Below are 20074 nucleotides of genomic sequence, written 5' to 3'. Positions count from 1 at the left end.
GTAAATAAAGAACATTACGAAAACTTAGACTCTATCGCGAAATTTACGGAAGGCGGGCCTATTAACCGCAAGAACAGAGGTCGATGTCCTCGTCTAATTATTCTACGGCTTAATAGGCCTCATGGTTCTAAATTTCGAGGGGCTTTCTGTCGCGGCTATTTCTTTCAACTTACTCCCCTCGCCTAACGGATGAATATGACCCGTCATCGAATACGACATATACTTACCTACATAAATGTATACTAGTATTTAATGTGCGTAAATACCGGATAGATGACGCGTTCTTGAACTAGAGATTGTGATGAAATTTAGATGCATATCGTCTAAAGAAGCTAGGATGCAGCTCACTTGAGACGACATACAACGGGAACGACTCCAAATGTTGTGCTGCATGAAAGTGTTGGTTTCCACGCTACTTAACGCAGATAAAAAACCAATATCCTATTTGACATATGAATATTAAGGAATCGAGTTGTCATATGTGCCTGCACCGCTGCGATAATCGGCAGCCCAGCCGACTACTTTTTTTTTCGCTTTACAAAAAGAGAAAAATGACATGCCACCACACGATGTGGTCCAGTCTACGCACGTAGCTTTTTCTGGGTGGTTGTAAAAAGGAGCAATTGCCCAAAATAGGGAGGCGATTGCTGTCATTAGTTATGTAGAATCCGCATTCAGCAGACCCGTCTTGCGGGTTGGTGACCGCTTGTTACGAATCGCAAGGATCCACGACAACCAAGTGCGTGGAAGAAGCTATTTGGTTGTAGATAGGGAATGGGGTTCATTGAGGGGACGATGGATTAGGGATGCAGGTGAGAGAAAAAAAAAGGAGGCAAGGTATGCGAGCAAAAACTTGTCGGTGTAGGCATCGTGAAGGAACGGATTTTCCTTTTGGGACAGTAAGTCCACTAGTCTGTTCACGAGAGCTTCAGGCGTCGGGTGCGTCATGTGCATGCAATATGCACCCCATCCGGAATCCAACAAGCGGTCGTTTATCGTCCACGAAGACGACAGACTCTGGAGATCTGGACTTGGCTAGCTAGCGGTAACGATGGATCTAGCCAAGACAATTTAGCTGAACTGACGAACTGACGAACTTGAAAGAGTTAAGAAAGAGGTTGACATGTTTGCATGTGTGGATTCGAGCCGTTCCGCTCGGCCATCTGTATGCTGCAAAAGCCGCCATAACTGACGAACCACATGATCATAGACTGATGCGGGTAAGTCTTCCAGAATCTTGTTCCACACACCCCATCTCGTAGAAAAGGAAAAAAAAAAAAAAAGCAGAATCGAAGACAAGGAAGAGAGATAACCATGGTAATAGGCACTGTTTATTAGAAGTTAAAAGTAATAAATGACGCGCGAGAACGGTCCACTTAGCTTCTAGTGCCATAACAATGGTTGGCTGTACACCGCGAAATCCTTGTCAAGACCGGTCGGGGGGCGGTGATTGATCGATTATGTATTTCCTGGGCTTCTAGACTGACAGAGCTTCGTAATAATAGTAATAATAGCTCAAAAGTCATAGAAGGCGGATCACCGTGCGTAGGTTCGGTAGCGATTGTCTTCGACAATCTGTGTATCATTGCATCGGCACTGATGATGGTGATAATAATAGCGATATTATAGGGAGTGCACGTAGCTCCGTAGCACGAGACATCCTTCGACTGTGGGGGTTTAAGGGTGAGGAGGCATGCTAGCCATGTGTCGACGAGACACGAGGGAAGCGGAATCGTGCAAGCTGCGACTAGTACTACCACAAGTAGTACTACGTGGTACACATCGTCGTGACATGTTCCCGTACTGGTACTTAGCACTCCGTATGAACCTGTGAGCGTATGAGGAAACCCGGTTGCGTGAAGTGGATTAGTGGCTCACCGCTGATGCCAATGTCGCCTAGGATAGCAGATCATCTGGACCTGTATTGCATCTCTTCCTAACTTCCTCCTCCTCCCTCCTCCTCTTCAAGCCCTCAACCGGTCAGACTAGTGAAAATTCGTACCCCATGTCTTTGAAGAGTGGATGGGAACGTATGCGAGGAAAGTGACGAGAAAAGTGACGAGTCGGTTTTACGTTGCATTTCAAAGCCTTGGAAGCTAGGGCGAAGCCGGTTATGAAGCCATATTTCAACGAAAGCCGTACTGTGATGTTTTGACCCCTGTTCCCCGGTCTTGCAGGCTGCAGCCTATCCATTATGAGCTGCAGCTATGCTCTGCATGCCATACATGACACATTTTTCCAGAATCTTAGAAGGATTCTCCAAGGGAAACACGCGAGAACGACCAGCCCATCCCCCCTACCAATTCAATCTCCAGATCCAGATACGGAACCCTTCGGCAGAGAGGGGACCAGCCCAGACTGCTGGGTAACTTAAATGACAACCTAGGACCTTTTGATTTTTTTTATTCATTTATTTCCCAGCATCATCTCATAAGCGAGGGTATATGTCGCGCTATTGTATTCTTATTAGTGGGTGTCTTCGTAATTCCTTTGTACCTACCACTCGGTACCGAGGCATTATTATTCCTCATCTTTTATGTATTAGCATATTTAATAATATTCATAACACGGCTTTCATATCGTAATAGGCGTCTTAGGATCCGCTGCGAGTCCACGGTAAGTAAATGTGTCGGCTGGCTACGAATGTTTTTCCTATTTGGTACCTGGGTAGCGAACTCAACATGTTGGTTCAAGATACTAACTACCTGTAGGTATGTACCTACCTAAGGTAAGCAAGTAAGTAGGTAGGTATGCTTTGCAGGATACTTGTGTATCCGACCGTTGCGGCTGGAACCGCATAACTGGTAGGATTCGATGATCGTTTCCATCACCCGGAACTCGTGTATCAAGGGCATCGTTATTCCCGCTGGTGGTGTGCGATAGGAGTCATTTCTGGAGCACGGCTGGAGGTAGATTGGTACCTAGGTAGGTAAGCAGGCTGGCAAGTCCGGGTTTAATTAGGCCAATGATGCCATCCCAAGCCACCTAAGCACTAGGTAAGAGTGGGTTGTCCAAGTATTGCGAATAGTGGCGTTATTGCGTACTGTACTGCATTTGTGGCTTTCGTAACCGCTGATACGGAGTACATGCGTACATGCGTGCTTCGAGTAATAAATCCCGACTCCAACAAGGTAACGCTGAAGATAGGGCGAAATGACGTGTAATAAAAGCATTCTTTGCAGAAGCCTCAATACTAGACGCAAATTACCTGATGCCACGATGTCTCAGGCCTTATTCCTGCATTGAGAAACGGACCGGCCGTGATATTCTCCGACTACTGTGTAAGGCCAGGGGACAGCAGATTAAAAAATCAAATTAGGACCAGGGACAAAGACCATCCGAAATATGAAGCTACGACGTTGTCTTGCTCTCATTTTCACTTTTTCTAGGCTTTATTTCCTTTTTGCCCTGGGGGGAAAGCCGGCTCCCTGGTACGCTGTCATCATTAAGAACCTTTAGTGCCATTGCGACGATGTGATTGATCAATCTTCAATTTGGTTCGAAATGGGGAAATGCAACACATCGATGGATTAGACGGACGAGAAAAAGATTGGCCATCGTACAAGTGCGTGATCGCATGGGATCGGAATGGTTATCTGCAGACTTGCCTGTCAAGTCACTTCTTTTTCTTTTTTTCTTTCGGTTGGAGGTCGTCTATCGTCATCGAGGTTTCAAAAGCACTGTCCCGTCTCGCCCGATTCGGGATTGTCAGACAGTCCACTCAGCTTCGCTCTGGGGACTAGACCTGACAGGGTTTAGGGCGTGGCTTTCTATCCAGGCTGCTGGGTTAAGAGCGAGGAAGAAAGATCCTTGCGCTTACGGGCCGCCAAACAGAAAGCTTTAATTTCGCGCGAGAAGATTCATCTTGTGGTGTTCCTTTGGCCGCATAGTAGGCCGCAGGAAACAGGGCTTAGGTACGTACTTCGCACTCGATGTTAAGTCGTATGCAGCCATGCTACCTTATGTATGTCGTGTATGTACGCACATCGACCGGGTCCAGATGGTGGCCTCATCCCACGGCGGCAACATGAACTATCCCATGACATTCGCAGAACTCGCAGGTTCCCGTACATCATAGATACATGACACATATGCATGGCCAAAAATGCCGTGGCCCGCGAGCCCGAGTCCCGGTATACGGTGATGCAAGCGTGGACACTTGTGTGTAGTAGTGTACAGCATACTTGTCATGCTGAAATCCCTTCAGTGACGCCTTTGCGGATTCGGGCTGCCATCAAGATGCCAAGAGAAAACCCCCTGACATGACCACCTAGCTCAATGTGACGAATATGGCTCCCTTGCCGGCTGGCTTACCGCAAAGACTAGTCAAGTATTAACAAGTACTCATAAGTAGTATTAACTACAAAGTACCGTAGACCGTCCGGGACTGATTCGAGGAGAATCTGGTGTCCTCGTGTCCGGGAGGTTGATGTGACGCTCCAGAATTGTTTTTATGAGCTGTTGCAACTCAGCAGCTCAGGTAGCTCATCAACGTTGTGTTGTTCTTGTGCCTAATTAATGCACAGATACGGAGGCGCTCCCAATCCGCTGGCATGCCTTTATTAGGATGTCGAGCTTTTTAAGACAACTTTTTATCTCGTCTGCTTCGTCGGATCAGCAAGTAGGCGTTAACGCATTGCGCCCCGCAGACGACCGACTAACAGAAGCTACAGTAGCTACAGTAGCTGTCTGCGTGTGTCGGCGATCCTTCTGCGGCCTGTTGGTCATGCTGACATGGCCGACATGGCTGGCATAGTATAGTGGCCTCGGTGTTAATTGACGATGAGACATGGCAGACATGGCCTCTCGTGGTTGGGCTGGAATCTAACCGCTAACCGGACCGCTCGTTGGTACCTGATCTATTGATCTACCTTAGTGTACATCATATACCTTTCATATAACTGTATCAATATCAATATGTATGTATGTATGTGCGTATGTATGAATTAATGATGGGATATGTAGGTCTGAGGTTGGAGAGACCGGGTGTATGTAGGTCAGCGGCGAAGAGTTAGAAGGATGCAGGAGTTCAATGGAACATTGAATGTTGAAGCTGTCGCGATAAGTACCTAGGTACATCTGATGCGGATGGTAAATGGGAGATTTCAATGGTTCAGGGTTCCGTCAGCAACCCCGGTCTTTTAAACAATTGTACTATGTACATGCTACAAACATCTACGTACCGACGGTAGCGTATACGAAGTATAGAATACGCCATCTACCTTTACCGTACTTGCCCTCAGATTTTTACATACACTAATACTACATAATAAATGGATATCCATACTACATGTAGATGCTAAGGTTTGACTTACATATGTAGTACATAGATCCATAAGGTAGGAGCTATATTGATAGATTGGAAGCACAGGACGGTTAAGGAGGGTCCTTCCCGCTATCCGCGGGCGTGGACCAGCTAGAAACAACGACACATCGCTGGAATAATGGACCCGCGCTAGTAACAACATTGAACTTGTACAGACCCAGCCTAGTATGCCGCTATTGTTCCCTACCTTTTACAACCTAGCTTCTTCATCTTTCCCCCCTACCCCCCTAACTCATTCTGACATACATACAACACCTACATACATCTACATATCTGTGGCCTTGCTTAGTCTCGCATATCTTTCTTTAAAAAAGAAAAGAAAACACTACTATGTATCGTCACTTTCTGTTAGCTTGACTAGCATTAATCCCAACCCGGTCTAGCTCACCTACTGAGCTAAAGGAATAAGACCTCCGTTTCGTCACCACCGGCAGACGAGGTACGGTTCTGACCGCCAATCTCCTAGTCGATCTTGGTTGTCCTAGTAGAGTACTACGTAGAGGCAGGATACTCTGGCAATCTGGATACTAGTTGTTCCAACAATACCTGACCAGTTGGCACCGGTATTGCACACGTACAATCCATGCAACTAAAGCTTGCTCGCTCTTCGAGTGACCGCTAATTGCTGGTCTTTGGCTGCTTTGGTCATTTACTAAAAAACTAAACTCTGGACCTGGGGGGGCCGACTGACGTTTTCTTGGCTGGTCGGTGGTCACGGTTACTTTGTCGATCATTTCCAGCAAAGTCGTCTAGGAGAACGGTTTGGAACAAGCGGAGTCTTTACCCGCCCACCTAGTCGACCCTCTAAACTCTTAAGCAACCACAACGACTCCACCGGAGATCTCCATTAATGAACCCATCCTCTTCGTGACGAGCCGTGATGAGCCGTGGCCTATTGGCGGTGCAGAGACCACTAGTTCTGCCCTTTCCCAGCATGCTGACGATACATCTGGATGAGCCATGCAGAAAGCACTAGGTACTACCACCTACGGTCCACGATAACCCTCACCCACCGCCGTTCCAGTTTCTAATGAAACCGCCAGAGGCAATACCGAAGTCCTAGGTAGACCAATCTCACCGACCTGTGTGCCGTGTATGTCACCCATACCGGCTGGAACGATTGCGACCGCTAGATAATACGTCGGTAAGTACGAGCCTCGAATCTGCACGGGACGATCTGAGGCTGTATCTGTTTGGTCCCAAAAAGTCAAATAAACATTATCAATCTACAATAGGTACAGAATACTCGTAGTCTCGAGTGGACCTGGGGGGATAATTCCGTCAGTCAGCTTCCTGGGCGGTTCCCGGTTGACACCTCATGTTTCGCATGTCTTCTAAAGCTGCAGGTGTCAGACATCAATAGGGCTGCTTAGCTCTCAGCTCGTCAAGCCTTCGAACATTCGAAGAGCCATACACTACAGAGACTCCTTGACAGACTCCCCTAGTCTAGAGATCCTCATCATTCCCACAGCTCGCTGAAACTGCTTAAAAAAGGAACATGACCACGGGCTGCACGGGGTATTCCTAGCTCATATTGCCCCCAAACTATGGGTGTCAAGTCCTAAGCCCTGCCGGTGCTAAGTACCAACGCGAGCCTGAACATGGGCCCCCTGAACTTCCTGCACCCCGGCTGGTCGTCCCAAGCGTGCCAAACCCATCCCCATGTATAGCTCCACCCCTTCTACCTTCTGCCCTGTCTGATTTAACATGTCTGGTGATAAGAGCGGGCATGGAAGCTTGGATTTCCTCGCGCCAAGAGGGTGAAAAGAAGACAAAAAAGTCTAATAGACGCGGTACTGCTCGTAGCAACTGGTCCAAGTTCTCGACTTACTCTTGGAATATCCAGAATTCCGGAATGCTTACACCCGCCTTCATCCTCCCTTTCCTCCACTCTAAAAAGTCACACTGCTGCCGGAGTACCTCGCCAGCGGGCAAAGTGCTAAGCTTACTGCATCCGTATAGCTTAGCTGTCGGTGAATTGACGCAAGCACGGTAGAGACTACACTACCAACCTCTAGTCCTACCCGCTTATTTTGGTCGAGTCTTTTTCTGCCATACTACATTGTACGTATCCATCCCGAAGAAGCATACACTATCTCCTTACGAGCATACTGTAGCTGTTTGTCTGCCCATTTTAGGCCCCAGTGCTCTAGCGTTGGTGGGCATTTGGCCATTCATCGCTGCAGTTCTTTTGTCAGGGTCGTGAATGGACCGCTTCCTGCATATCATAATTGGCTACGAATCACTTTTCCCTACCTACCTAGGTAGTCTTCAGTCCCCGTTGGACAACAGCAGATATACATCCACTAATTCCTCCAGCCGCCACATGTCTGGAAATATTTCCCAGAATCTTCACCAGTGCCCTTCTACTTCTACTTGATTAACGCCCTCTGACCCGGACCTGGATTTCCTACAAAGACCTTTCGAGGACAACTTCGACTCGGACTGGAGGAACCTACCAAGACCTCTTCACACATATAGTTTCAGGATTGTTCGAATATTCTCCAAGACAAGACCTAGGAGTTATCCGAATGTCACAAATATCATTATAGCCCATACGCCTTAGATACTGGAGGACGACGACCTTGGTTATACGGACTATACCTATTTGCGCAAATACTCTTGTGACGGGCGCAGCAGAAAACGAGCTGTCACCATCCCTCAGTAATTCGTACGCAAAGAGTCCGCTGAACAATCTGTCGTCGTGGCGGTCCAAAATCCCAACGTTCGTCAACCCTCCCAACAGGCGTCTGCCCGCACAACTAGCAACGGGGACGTGGGGTCTCACCTAAATCGTCTAAGCAGCATTGAGCAAGCGGACGGCGAATCTGGTGGGGCACGACTGGATAGTCACGAAACAAGAGCGGAAATCAAGCGGTATCAATTCGCGTCTGGTAGAGGCGGTCAATGTCTGGGTCTTCTGGACCACCTGCGTATAGGGGAACCGGATCAGATGTCGCAGAGGGACCCTGCGTCACGATCAGCCTCACCTCGGATATCCAGGTCTCCTCCAGTAGGCACGAGTACTTCACCGAATTCGCATCTGACCGATCCTCGAAGATCTGGCAATCTACCAGCCAGCGGCGGGCTATTGGAGAGTAGTGTTATTCCCCGAACTAATGGAGAATTGACTCAATCTTTACCCCAGAGGGGCTTTGGCGTGCGTAATATCTTGAATCCGACAGAAACACAGCCATCGCCGACTGGAACCACTTCCTCAGCAGCATCAGGACTATCCAGTGGACATTCTCTACACCCGAGTCCGAATCTCCAAGGTTCTACCTACGAATCTAGTCCGACTTCCTCGCGACCTCCCATGTTCCAAGGACATGGGATTATGAGCCAGCAGCAGGCAAATTCAGCCGCTGGTGGAGGTCAACCTCTAGGACAATCACCAGGCGATCGAGGCTCGCCTGCTTCCATCCAGTCTCACCAATCTCATCATTCTCACCATTCCCATCATTCTATAGGGACCCGACGAATCCTTACCCCCCGATCACCTCGCGTCAGCGCTTCAGGCAACATGCCATCATCAAACGCCCCTCATCATCACCACTACTATCCTGGCTCATCCGTCCAAAATCGAGGATATCCTGCCGAGCCTCCCACACCGGGACAGCATATCCAATCACCCCGAATTGGCGGACCCCAGCCTTTGGCTCCCCAGTTCGGGAGGGTTCATCACTCTGGAGTTGGTCCTTCAACTACTCTAGCCCCATTAACAACGCCACCGCCTCGCCCACTCTCACACCCAAGTGCTAGTAGTCACTACAGCGCCCCAGGACCAGAACCACATCAGTCGCAAGGTGGCAACGGTCACCAAATGAGACCTCACTCTTTTGGTCCAATTCCACCATATCAGTCGATTCCTGGGAGCCGGGGCTTCCCTTCTTCTCTTCCAGCGGATTCAAGATGGCCAGGCGTGCTTGGAGGTGGGGGCCAGGGCTCAGGCGCTCGTGGCATGATGGGAATGGAAGGACACGCGGCAATGAATGTCGGTGGAGAACCATTAATCGTGCCATTGGATATGTATAACGGCTCGAAACAGGCGGATGAGAAACGACAACGGAATGCAGGTGCTTCTGCGAGGTTCCGGGCTAGGAAAAAGGATAAGGAATTACAACAAGGAATGCGGATACAGGAGCTGGAGAGTCAGAATCGTGAACTTCTCAAGCGACAACAGGAGGCGGAAAACGATCGAGATAGGTATCGTAGCGACCGAGATCGACTGCGCGATATCGTCTACCGAACCCCCGGAATCAGCGATTTCGCATATCAGGGACCTCCTAGTCCTATTTCGACGAGAAGCGGTGGATCTTTCGCAGAGAGAAGCCCGCTCGGATCTAATCCACCTTCGCTACCGATGCCCTCTTATGGGTCTACTGATCCTGTAACGGGCGAGAGAGCGGCACGACGACGTCGAACAGACCCTCAACTAGACTTCGGCCCATCTTACGGCGGGCCCCAAACCAGTTTGCCATCGATGCCACAGTCTACCCACGCTCCTCTATCGCAACCGGGAACGCCCTCGGCGATGGCTCGAACTTCACGATTGCCCCCTCTACGATTGGATCAGCCGGCTGGAACGCCGACTACCGGGCCACCTACCTCGAACACTCCTGTGCAAAATTTCCCGCCATACAAGCGGGAGCCATACGAGACTGGTTGGGCAACTCGACCCAGTGCACACGATCCAAGCCAGCGTTAAGCGCGATATCTCTAGCTCGAAAGGTCCTCTCAATACTCTACTTTCGTTCACGAAGCAAACAATTTATCATATACATATTTTTAATGTTAACTCCTCGCACTAGCGGCGATAATGGAGGCTATGGGTTCCATATATCATCCGAGCATTGGACAAAAACGGTCATTAGAAGTTTTCACATAGCTCGGGCAACCGACGTTTTGGACGGGAAGGAGAAGCTTCACAAATGTTGCTTACTTGGTTAAGGTGTCAGGAACGAATCCAGTTTGTTTTTACCAGTCACAGGTCATACGGGTCCCCAGTACCGAGCCGTGCGCCAAACACCTCCCCTCCGTCATACCTTTCCTTTGTCTTCTCAACATATTACATACACGGATCCATCGTTTTGCTGGGAATTTGGGTTTTGGGGCTTGCGGTTTATACATACATCTATCTGAGGTTCTGGGAAGGGTTTACGGACAGAGACAATTGGGAGTTACGGTGTTATTTGTCTTGTGTTTATTTTTTTTCTTCTACTCGATATCAGATTGCGAATTGCGAGACTGCAGAAACTATTATGCGTTCATTATAGTATGGATGCTCTAAACAACCCAATCGGTCTTGTCCTTTACGAGTTGGTATACAACGAGGAACAGATATGAGGAAGGTGTTATTTTTCATGTTTAGGAAGCCGTATAGGCTTACTATTACTACGCTAGGTGCTACGGGAGGGCGAGGTCTATTCGACGGAGTCTAAAATCTCGGGGGAGAGAATGAGGTGCTGGCGATTTCGACGTGTCGTGGATGGAAACGGTACAGAATCGCGTTATTTCCCAGTTTAGGAAAAGGGGGGGCAGTGATGAGGAGCGAAATGGGATCATAACAAGCGGCTAAACTAGAGGATAAAATCAAACAGATCAGCGAAGGTCCAACCAGAGAATCCCAATAAAGCCAAATCTAGCAGTCAAGACAACCTCACGTTGTGACACAAGGCGGACTTTTCCGAAGTAGCAGAATTTCGAATGCCGCGGGCAATGGATGTAGCCGGATGAGACGTGAGACTGGGTAGGATCCGGAGCCGTATGGAGCAGTAAACAAACCAATGCGTGCAACCCTACACAGTTATAAAAAAACTACCTAATGGCTACCATAGGAAAGGCTTCTGAGACGCAGATTTGCCTGAGCTACGCCCGTTCCAGATCTCGATAACTCCTGTTGGTCGAGCATGTAGGGTTACAGTATCTACTATTTTGCTTACATCTCTCCTACACCTGCTCGAGCTCAAATCTCTCCAGTCACGGCGACGAAGTTCCCCAGCCAACACGTACGTGCATGGTAGGAATGAGATATGCGTATGGTGATAGGGCGTACCGAGAGGAAACCAGGTTTGGGATCCCTACCTCTCTCTTTTTTTTTCTTTTTCTTTTTTTTTCCTGCTCTTCGCGCGCGTCCGCCCAATCCCCAAACGATGATCTACCGCATTTTTTAATGTATTATTATTATTGCCTAGGTATTATTATTATTTTATTTCTCTCCTCCTGTACCTACATAGGTACCCAAGTCACCCTTAACCTACATAGGCTAAGCACGGATACGTCAGCGACAAGGCAAGGCCCTCGGTATCGCTGCCGAGAGCACGTACATCAGGTCCGCGTCATTATATATATGCATAGTGCGTCTGCGTGTCTCTGCTTGGCCAAAACTCTATTCGAACGAACCGCTTCCCTTCCCCTTTTCCCGCCCGCAGCCCGCTTTCTCCTGTACGTCTGACAACGCGGCGTGCTTATGTGTATACATTATATACATATATATCTATACAATATACCTATACGTACCTGTTATACATACCTAATGTATAATATGCCTGCATGTAAGTGAGAAATGTGTGAGTGCGTGTGTGTGTGTGTGTGCCGCACCCACAATGGAGCTACCCGGGTAACAACCCCCTTCGTCTCGTGTCTGGCGCCCAATGGAGTGCGGGCTACGATGTATGTGCGTGTATATGCGCATGTAGAGGATATATTTATTTGCAGATCAGGGTTCGGGTCTGAAGGGGCAGGCCACATGGCAAGGCCCCTTCGCCCGCTCTGAGGGTTTAAAGATGGGCTGGCGAGGTTGGTACGTGGTAGGTAGCGCTGTAGCGTGTTCCTACTAGATAGGCTAACTAGTGGTGGTTTTTTTTTTTTCATCTGCTTCTTACTCGGTCTATTCTTTTTTTATTTTTAAAATTTTGGTCTTCGTTTTACATACCCTCTGTGAGTCATCAGATAGTATAGGTTGGTGTCGCTCTCGTTTGGGTCTATTAATTTTTTTTCTTTCTCTTTATGTGTTTCCGCAGTATGTGGTGTAGCGTAGCCTTCTTCGTCTGCGCGCGCGCTGCATCGTCACCGCTAGGAGACACGATCCAGCCTCGTCTGTTTATGTATAGAACTTTCATGGTCGCGTTGAAGATATGATGATTCACGTACAGCTGAAACCACTGCGACCCATCGACGGCAACGTAGTTACGGGGCCCCGTCCTCCCCCAGCCAGCAGAGCACGGCCGGAAAGGGCAACGATGGACCCCAGTACCAAGCGTGCTAAGTCGAGATCAGCAAGTGCCGGAGGATTTTTTGGACGAATTAGAAGCTTGAGCCACTGCTATAGGGAGACCCAAATCTTAGGGCCTGGGGGGTGGGTGATCCGCTAATCTTCAGTTCAAGGGGACAAACCAACTCGCCATCTTAATCAACTCATCTACTTGACTTACTTACATAGTCGTATTCTATCTGTTGCGAAGAGAGATTGGTCGCAGTATCTGGTCTGTTTAGTTAGTTCGCGTCGTCGTCGGTCCGATTAGATAATACATCGTTTGCCCCTATTTATCCATATACATGAATTGAATCCGCCTTGTCAAACCTCAGTCTGTTGCGAATAAACAAATGAGAAATAGTAAACCGATATTTCGGAGTCACTACCGACGTATATCTCCATTTTGCGGCCAGGTGTGCGAGCGGGGCGGCCCGTCGGTGTCTGTGAGGAGTTACGTAGGATTCTCGACGCCCCAAATTCGATCCCTATACCGACCGCCCAGAAGCAAATTACGGTCACAATGATATTCGAAACCGACATCCTCCCATCGTTAAAAGTTCCCTACTTTCAGCCGTGACGAGAGAATTATCAGAGACGGGGAATCCGAAGCGACATAACGGTCCTCATCCCGTTTTGTATAGTGCTATCATACAATACCTATCTACCTACCTATAACGTACATACAACATACCTCTAGCAGATTGCAGGAGAGGGAAAAAAAAGTTCCCTCTCGCCTTCACATTAATTGCCTTTCTCCTCACTTCATGTCGCCTCTGTCACCCCACGAATATTCCCCGAGCCGTCATACCAAGACTTTTCTTTTCTACACCGCAAGTTCAGAATCTCGACGGCATACAGAAACGTTCCAATGTATGTATGTACCGGCAGCGCCGGTAGTTAGGCAGCAATTACTTTCGGCGCCGTTGGTCTGTCGGCTGGCATGTAGGTATGATATGTATGGTATGTACGTATGTATGTTATGTGTATGGTATGGTATATTGGTATATTGGTGTATGCGAGTCGAAGGTTGGGGAATAGCAAGGACAGTATGAATACAACTACAACGATATGTATCTCAGGGGCAGATGTCGTGCGAGAGGCTCCGAACAACAACATGATCTGAGAATTGGTGATCACACGTCACATAGGTATGAGACGTTACCAACATCGCCCCCAGGGGAGAGGGAAAAGTCTCAAGGGATCGACGAAGAACTCTGATCTGATTCCCCTCGGTGACGGCGGCACGTCCCGCGCCAGCGCGCGAACGCCCGAGTATGTCCGTCGGCAGGCAAGGCAAGGCTTTTTTTCTGCCCTCGAAAACGAATTGCTGGCGCGATAGAGAAAGGGAACTAAGAGAGAGAAAAGGACGGGATGACCGATGCGGACGAATAGAGTGGGTGCCCAACGCCTGCACGAAAACGACGATCGACGCGCCCGTCATCACAGCTGCTACTCATGTCGAGCAGGCAATCTGTCTAGCCGCTGGAGCCCGATGTAGCTCATGCCTGCTCGCTTGCCAACCGCCTACCGCCCACAGTACCGACTACCCGTTTTTTTCGCACCTCGACATCCATGACGCACATGGTCGATGATGTACTGGGGTACTGGGTACCGGCTCGCTGCTCCGTGTGAAGATGACGATGCAACTCGACGACAAATGCCCCGGTATTTCCAATCTTCGGACTCTCCCCTTTGCCCCCTTCCTGACCCCCCAGCCTCCTTATTCCGTGGTTCCTGATGCCCCCAATGAGATGGTCGGTCGATCCCCAGATGTGACTGTCATAAATTAGTCTGATCGATAGTTTCCAACCAGTAAGCGGGAATATACTACCTACCTAGGTACAGACCTACCTACCCTTGGGCTGCTTGGGGTACTTCCCTCTAAACGCAGACCGCGCAAGCAATTCGCGCGCTACTGTGGAGATAAGCATCGCCACCAGGACACGAGATCATGTCCTTGGGCAATTCACTTGCCTAGCGCTGACGAGGTAATTTAGGATATGTGATTGCGCTAGGTATAGTCTTGGCCGAGACCATTCCAGTATCTTACCTTGATACAGTGTACTAGGTAGGCAGTTATAGGAGTTAACCTCAACCAAGACCAGTAAAAAGGGGGGAAATCCGAGACTCCTCATCTTCTACGACGATAGAGGTCTTGATCTTGTCCTAGTCCTGTTTGAGACCCTTTGCAGTTATACTCACCCCAGATGTATAAGTAATTTGCTACGACTTTTGAGGTACTTACGTGGGTAGATTGCTAGGCGTGATCTACGTACATGAAGTAGATCGATCTACGACCAGGGTAGCGAAATGATACTAAGGAACCTTTGTCCGGAATTCACGGAGTATATATATGTGTATGTACTTAAAGATACAAGCACCAAAGCAAGTTAAGTGTTGTTATAGTTAACACCTTTCAATCTTCAGAATATGGCTTTTTCAACCCCTATACAAGGTAGGACACGTGTAACTAGGTACCCCTGAGCATCGTGAAAGAGCGTAGCGCATCATCGCAAATCATTGAGGATTCACCATATATACCTAGGTAAAGATCGGGTATTCCTGCCGATGCGGAAGATGAATTGGATTCGTTTATCTGCGATACACATGAAACAGGTAGTTATAGTGGAAAATGAGAAAGCCCCCTAGTAAGTATGTAGGCTATGGGATTCCATCTCATGCGATTCTACGAAAGCCTATGATGAGAAATACACCACGTATGATAACGCGTACGTGTGGCCCTATGATGTGTCAAATCTACATGATCCTACACAGACTATCTCCTCAACTTGGTTAAGTCTGTAGAGCCCCCCCTGAATATAGTCCACCTGACCTAGTGGGCCGACCCAGTTCCCAGGTAAGCAGAATTCCACTTCGTAAACTTGATATACCTAGTCACAAGGACGACATATTCAAGTTAGATACCTAGTAGTTATATTCACAGTGACCGAGAAGTACAATTGTAACGTAGTTGATATCATATATAGGTAACTATGAAAATATAGCAAAAACTTCCCATGCGGTATCTCATTATCCCATGACCCACAATATGCGTTGCCTAGCAGCCGAGCATAAGAGACCTGCTCAGCCTCGTAATAAAAAAGAGAAAGAAAAGAAGAAAAAACTCACAACCAAAGATGTATACCTAAGTGCTAGCCTGGCGCCGCATTAAACTCCCTGCTCCCTAGGTATATCCCATAGCCGAAACCCACCAGCGAGGTAGCGCGCGCAAATTATTCCATCTAGTGTCCAACGCCATTATCATCCTGAGATTTGACTGTCCTAACATATCAAAGAAATAGCCCCTATATACGGATATGTGTGTCCCATTGATTATACCAGACCTTTCGCTTCTTCGCCCAGCGGTAGTCTATGTTCGTTGCTAAGTGATCATCTGTATTCTGAGGGTGGATACGACGGCACGTGGGGATTTAGGCCGTTCCCCTGCGGCATAGGCGGGTGATGAATCCCGTACGCATTGAAGGATTCGGCCGGGTGTAATGTGGACGGAATGCCCATACTGCTAACGGGTTGCGGCGTCCAGCCATGCCATAATATATCCAAATCGAAATCATTGTCATTGCCACTTAGCGGTTCCATTGATGGCGGCAAGGTGGCGGCAATACCACTATTCAACGTTACGCTTCCTTCGGGGCTAGGTTGCTGAAGCGGCGGCGGCATCATACGAGACATGGTAGGCTCCGAGTGCACACTCGACATGTTTGCTACCTGCCGGTCTTTCACCGGAGACATCTCATTGACGAACATATCCTGTCGTTCGGCTTTGACGTGCCGGAAGAAGGGCGACATCGGCTCATGGGGGAATTTATGCGAGAGCGTGGATATCGTGGGTACCGTCCTCCCGGGCAAATATATTTTCCTCATCGTCGAAGACTGATTCATATTTGCGGTGCGAAAACTATCGATGATATACGAGACTCGTTGAGCCTGTGCGTCCCTTTCCCCACAGTAGGCGAGAATGAGTAAGGCACTGTGGATGGAATTTTCCGCATCTGGATTATGATACAATGAAGCAAATTCGTTGCTCAAGATTATGAGTGCCGCTGCGAAGACGAAATATCTGTTTAATATAATAGGGGTCTCGCATCAGTTTGAGATCCCTTTGAGATTTTAATATGGTAGATGGGAGGTCTTACATTACAAAAGGATTGCACTGAGGCAAGTATTCAGCTTCCAGAGCAGACCGGGCGATAATTATCGTACGTTGCGAGGCCTCAACACAGATCTGAGAGAACTTCTCTAATCTTGGGCTAATGTGAGCCGTTTTGTGGGCACTCCTAGACATGTCCTCGCAGCCCATCTTGATGAGATATAGAAAGAAGGGCCGCGTGAGAAGCAGTACGGAGTGGCAATGTAGGAGATTCACGTGGAGAATGGCGACAGCCTGCGCTAAGTCGATTGGCCCATCTTTAATCCGTCGGCAGTGTAGACTTTGATGTAGTTCTCCCTCCCAGTTCTCAAGTTGATCCGCGATTTCTTGAGCCACGAAAGTCGATACTTTTCTCTTAGAGTAGACTTTCTTAAGCGTGGACCCAATCCAATAACAACTTTTCACTGCACTATCCAAAGCTAGTGAGTTTATTGCTTGTACATCATCCATCATAGGCTCCTCAGTACCGATCTCTGTTGGCGCCTCTAGCGCATGCGCGGAGCAGTCATCTTCCAGTATACTTATAGGGCGGCCAAGGCATGCCGCAAGGAAGCGATCGAGGACGAATAAAGTCCTCCACACGTTCGTCCGAACGCGACGTTCAGATGGGCTAAAGATCACCATGCTATCCTCCCTATGCAGTCCCATCGCGAAGGCGGACCGCACTGCCATCCCTGCTTACTAGTTAGATTCGTGGTTAAGGTAAAGAGGGAAAGGTATCGTAACTAGACGGAAAATGATGAAATGGACAATATTATATACCGTAGTAGAAGTACGATGCATTCCTCTTCGAAACGACCAGCTTATAGAGGGACATTAAGAGGAGGGCCTGGATTGACCAGAAGTCCGCATCCTCAAATCCCGACACCGGATTATAAATGTTTTCAGCATTTCGATAGAATAACTCAGCGCGACTAATAGGCTCTGAGTGCAAGCTTCGAATTATGGCAGCCTCATCGGTCCCGCGTATTGGACGAGCGATAGCTAAACCGATAGCAAATACCAGGTTTAGAAGGCATAACTGGGGTTGGGTCGTGCTGAGTGGCTCCTTGTAGCATTCATCTAGAGATCGGAGAAACTCCTTCTGAATGAATACGTCGATAAGGCCCGATGTCTACGACTTGGTGAGTCAACCTAAATTAAACATCAAGAATAAACATACGTTTGTGAAGAATGAGTCTACTAGTATATCAGCCGTCTTCTTATCAGGAAGCACCCCTGTTGGCTTTATCTCATATGGAAGCTGGATGGTATTCTCCAGAATGTTGTGTCGTTGGGGATCAAGGGTAAACTCTGATGGCCCGGAGACAGTCTCGACGATCATGCGGATCAACTGCAAGTAGGAAAGGCTTGCTGATTCGCCAACGTAAACTACCCACTGTATTAGCATGCGAAATACTTGGTCTCAAAGATACCTAGACAGGTAGTCCTCTGAAACTTGAGCCCAAGTATGAAAAAGGGGTATTTATAATTAACCCTTCACGGCTGTTCTCGATAGACATACTTCATGCATGTGTTTGAGGTATAAAGTACGGAATATAACGATTTGACTTGAGAGGAGAAGTAGGGGCATGCAGTTTGTCTGCAGGTGCCTAGATTTGTGTATTCTGACTTACGCAATCTTCCCGTTGTGTCCATCAGCATCCTAGGTAAGGTCACAATCTCAGCTTCATCCGCAGCCCCGCTAGCATTGCTAATCCGAGAGCGGGAGTCAAAATCGCGATCATTGCCGCCGAGAAAATGGCGACCCGTCCCTGCAAGCTTCTTCTGGCTTGACTCGGGAGGCTCGGCTTCCGCTAGGTTCATTGCTGACCTATCGGTAGGCTGATTCCACGGAACTAAAGACGGAGCGTGTGTCGCAAGAGCCTGGTTAGGCTCAAGGGTAGATTTCAACGTCCTTGGAGAGTTATCAATGTGTCGGCGTTTGGTCGGCGACCCGAGAGGCTCCTGTGACCCGGTTTCAAGGCTCGTTGGCGTGTACAAACAATCCAGGCTTCGTTTCAGACAGGTGCTACATGGTTTTAGTCCATTGCACTACAATAATATCCAAGTTAGCAGGGATAGCAATAAAAAACTCGATGCCCGTTTGAATCGTATGATAGCCTCTGGACATCCTGTCCACAAATGGCTACACAGCCACGCAAACAGCTGTGGGACCCAGGGAAATCATCCGAAAACATCAGCATAACACACGCCGTCGTTGCTCATGCTGTACACTGCTCAACTGGAAGACGCTAGGAGACAGGCTTGCCTGGTGGATGACCCGTCTATCTTGCTAACTCGCGCCTCCGTGGTCGATGGGTCGGCGATCTCACGTGTGAGGTGGTACAGGAAAGTCACCGACGATGTAAGGGAAGTAATGTTGAGGAGGAAGGGAGTAAACCTTTTTTTTTAAAAAAATATCAATTGACTGACCTTTTGTTTCCTACGCTTACATGAATCACATGCCTGGGCAGTGCGTTGCCTCTTGTCAGGATCAACCTTAGGTCGTGTCATGATGGTTTGAGCCACAAGAGGTTTAGGTCACATCCGCCATCCGACACCTTGCCACAAAACGACAAGACACAAGTCGGACAATGGAGAGAATAAAAAACAAATAACTTCGGGGGCGGCGCCGGTCTTACGGCACTTCAACGGCGGTCTCGGATGCGGACAATTATCCAGACTCAGCCCTATCGGAAAGCAGACGGCGGCTCAGGTACAGAGTCGTGGAATGATACGAATAATTGACTCGGGAGTCGTTTGTGTACTCGGCAGTGTGTAGAAGCCGATCTGCATTTGGGGTACGAGCAGGCAGCCTGAGCCCTGAGCTATTCTGGTACCTACTACCTAAAGGTAGGGTTGCTGTAAACGCGTGGGTGGCGGAAACTAAGTGGAGAAGAGTATAGCCGAGTGTATACAGGCCGTGGACAGGTGTCGAGCAACTTAGCTCTCACTGGAGCGCTATAATGATCTGTCACAACACCAGTTAAGTGAAGGAAGATGCGAAGAGGGCGTAGGATTTCTGGGAAACAGCGGGACGCGTCGGAAGCGGGAGATGAACGATGAACAGGAAAAGAGCTATCATGGGAAAGGTTTAATGGAGAGAATGCAAGGGCCAGCTTGTTAGGTAGTTTTTTTTTCTTCAAGGGGAGCCAACGTAAAGCCATGCACACTCCAAGTGGCCGGCTCGGCGCCCTCCTCCCTCACCGGACAATGGGCGGTCTCGACCGACATTGAGTTTTGTGGTCATGACTTCGATGAGAAATCGAGGCAGGGCTGGGTAGCCAGTAGGACCGTGATTGGGCAGCTGGGCTGTAGATCAATCAAGTGAGACTCCGTT

General features: G+C 48.6%; 4 protein-coding genes across 4 annotated transcripts; 1 reads left to right on the top strand and 3 right to left on the bottom strand.

Annotated features, from left to right (window-relative positions):
- The first annotated feature begins 7917 nt into the window (after positions 1–7917).
- GGS22DRAFT_108317 (uncharacterized protein) lies at positions 7918–10146 on the top strand. The gene has a single exon (XM_047957871.1). The coding sequence runs from the start codon at positions 8280–8282 to the stop codon at positions 10032–10034; it is 1755 nt and encodes a 584-aa protein (XP_047821204.1). The 5' UTR covers positions 7918–8279; the 3' UTR covers positions 10035–10146.
- A 2654-nt stretch (positions 10147–12800) lies between these two features.
- GGS22DRAFT_108299 (uncharacterized protein) lies at positions 12801–13233 on the bottom strand. The gene has a single exon (XM_047957870.1). It carries the CDS (start codon positions 13119–13121, stop codon positions 12903–12905), a length of 219 nt encoding a protein of 72 aa, XP_047821203.1. The 5' UTR covers positions 13122–13233; the 3' UTR covers positions 12801–12902.
- A 2441-nt stretch (positions 13234–15674) lies between these two features.
- On the bottom strand, positions 15675–18361 carry GGS22DRAFT_108257 (fungal-specific transcription factor domain-containing protein). The gene is made up of 4 exons (XM_047957868.1): positions 17915–18361; positions 17515–17866; positions 16739–17426; positions 15675–16662 (listed from the first exon to the last, which is right to left on the bottom strand). The coding sequence occupies exons 1-4, from the start codon at positions 18140–18142 to the stop codon at positions 15972–15974; spliced, it is 1959 nt and encodes a 652-aa protein (XP_047821202.1). The 5' UTR covers positions 18143–18361; the 3' UTR covers positions 15675–15971.
- Positions 18164–19412, bottom strand: GGS22DRAFT_108276 (uncharacterized protein). The gene is made up of 2 exons (XM_047957869.1): positions 19168–19412; positions 18164–18786 (listed from the first exon to the last, which is right to left on the bottom strand). The coding sequence occupies exons 1-2, from the start codon at positions 19246–19248 to the stop codon at positions 18232–18234; spliced, it is 636 nt and encodes a 211-aa protein (XP_047821201.1). The 5' UTR covers positions 19249–19412; the 3' UTR covers positions 18164–18231.
- Positions 19413–20074: the final 662 nt, after the last annotated feature.

The sequence above is a fragment of the Annulohypoxylon maeteangense genome (genome assembly GCF_022496945.1).
Source record: "Annulohypoxylon maeteangense strain CBS 123835 unplaced genomic scaffold GGS22scaffold_4, whole genome shotgun sequence".
In the NCBI taxonomy this organism is placed as follows: domain Eukaryota; kingdom Fungi; phylum Ascomycota; class Sordariomycetes; order Xylariales; family Hypoxylaceae; genus Annulohypoxylon; species Annulohypoxylon maeteangense.
This window is presented reverse-complemented; position numbering and strand designations above follow the sequence as displayed.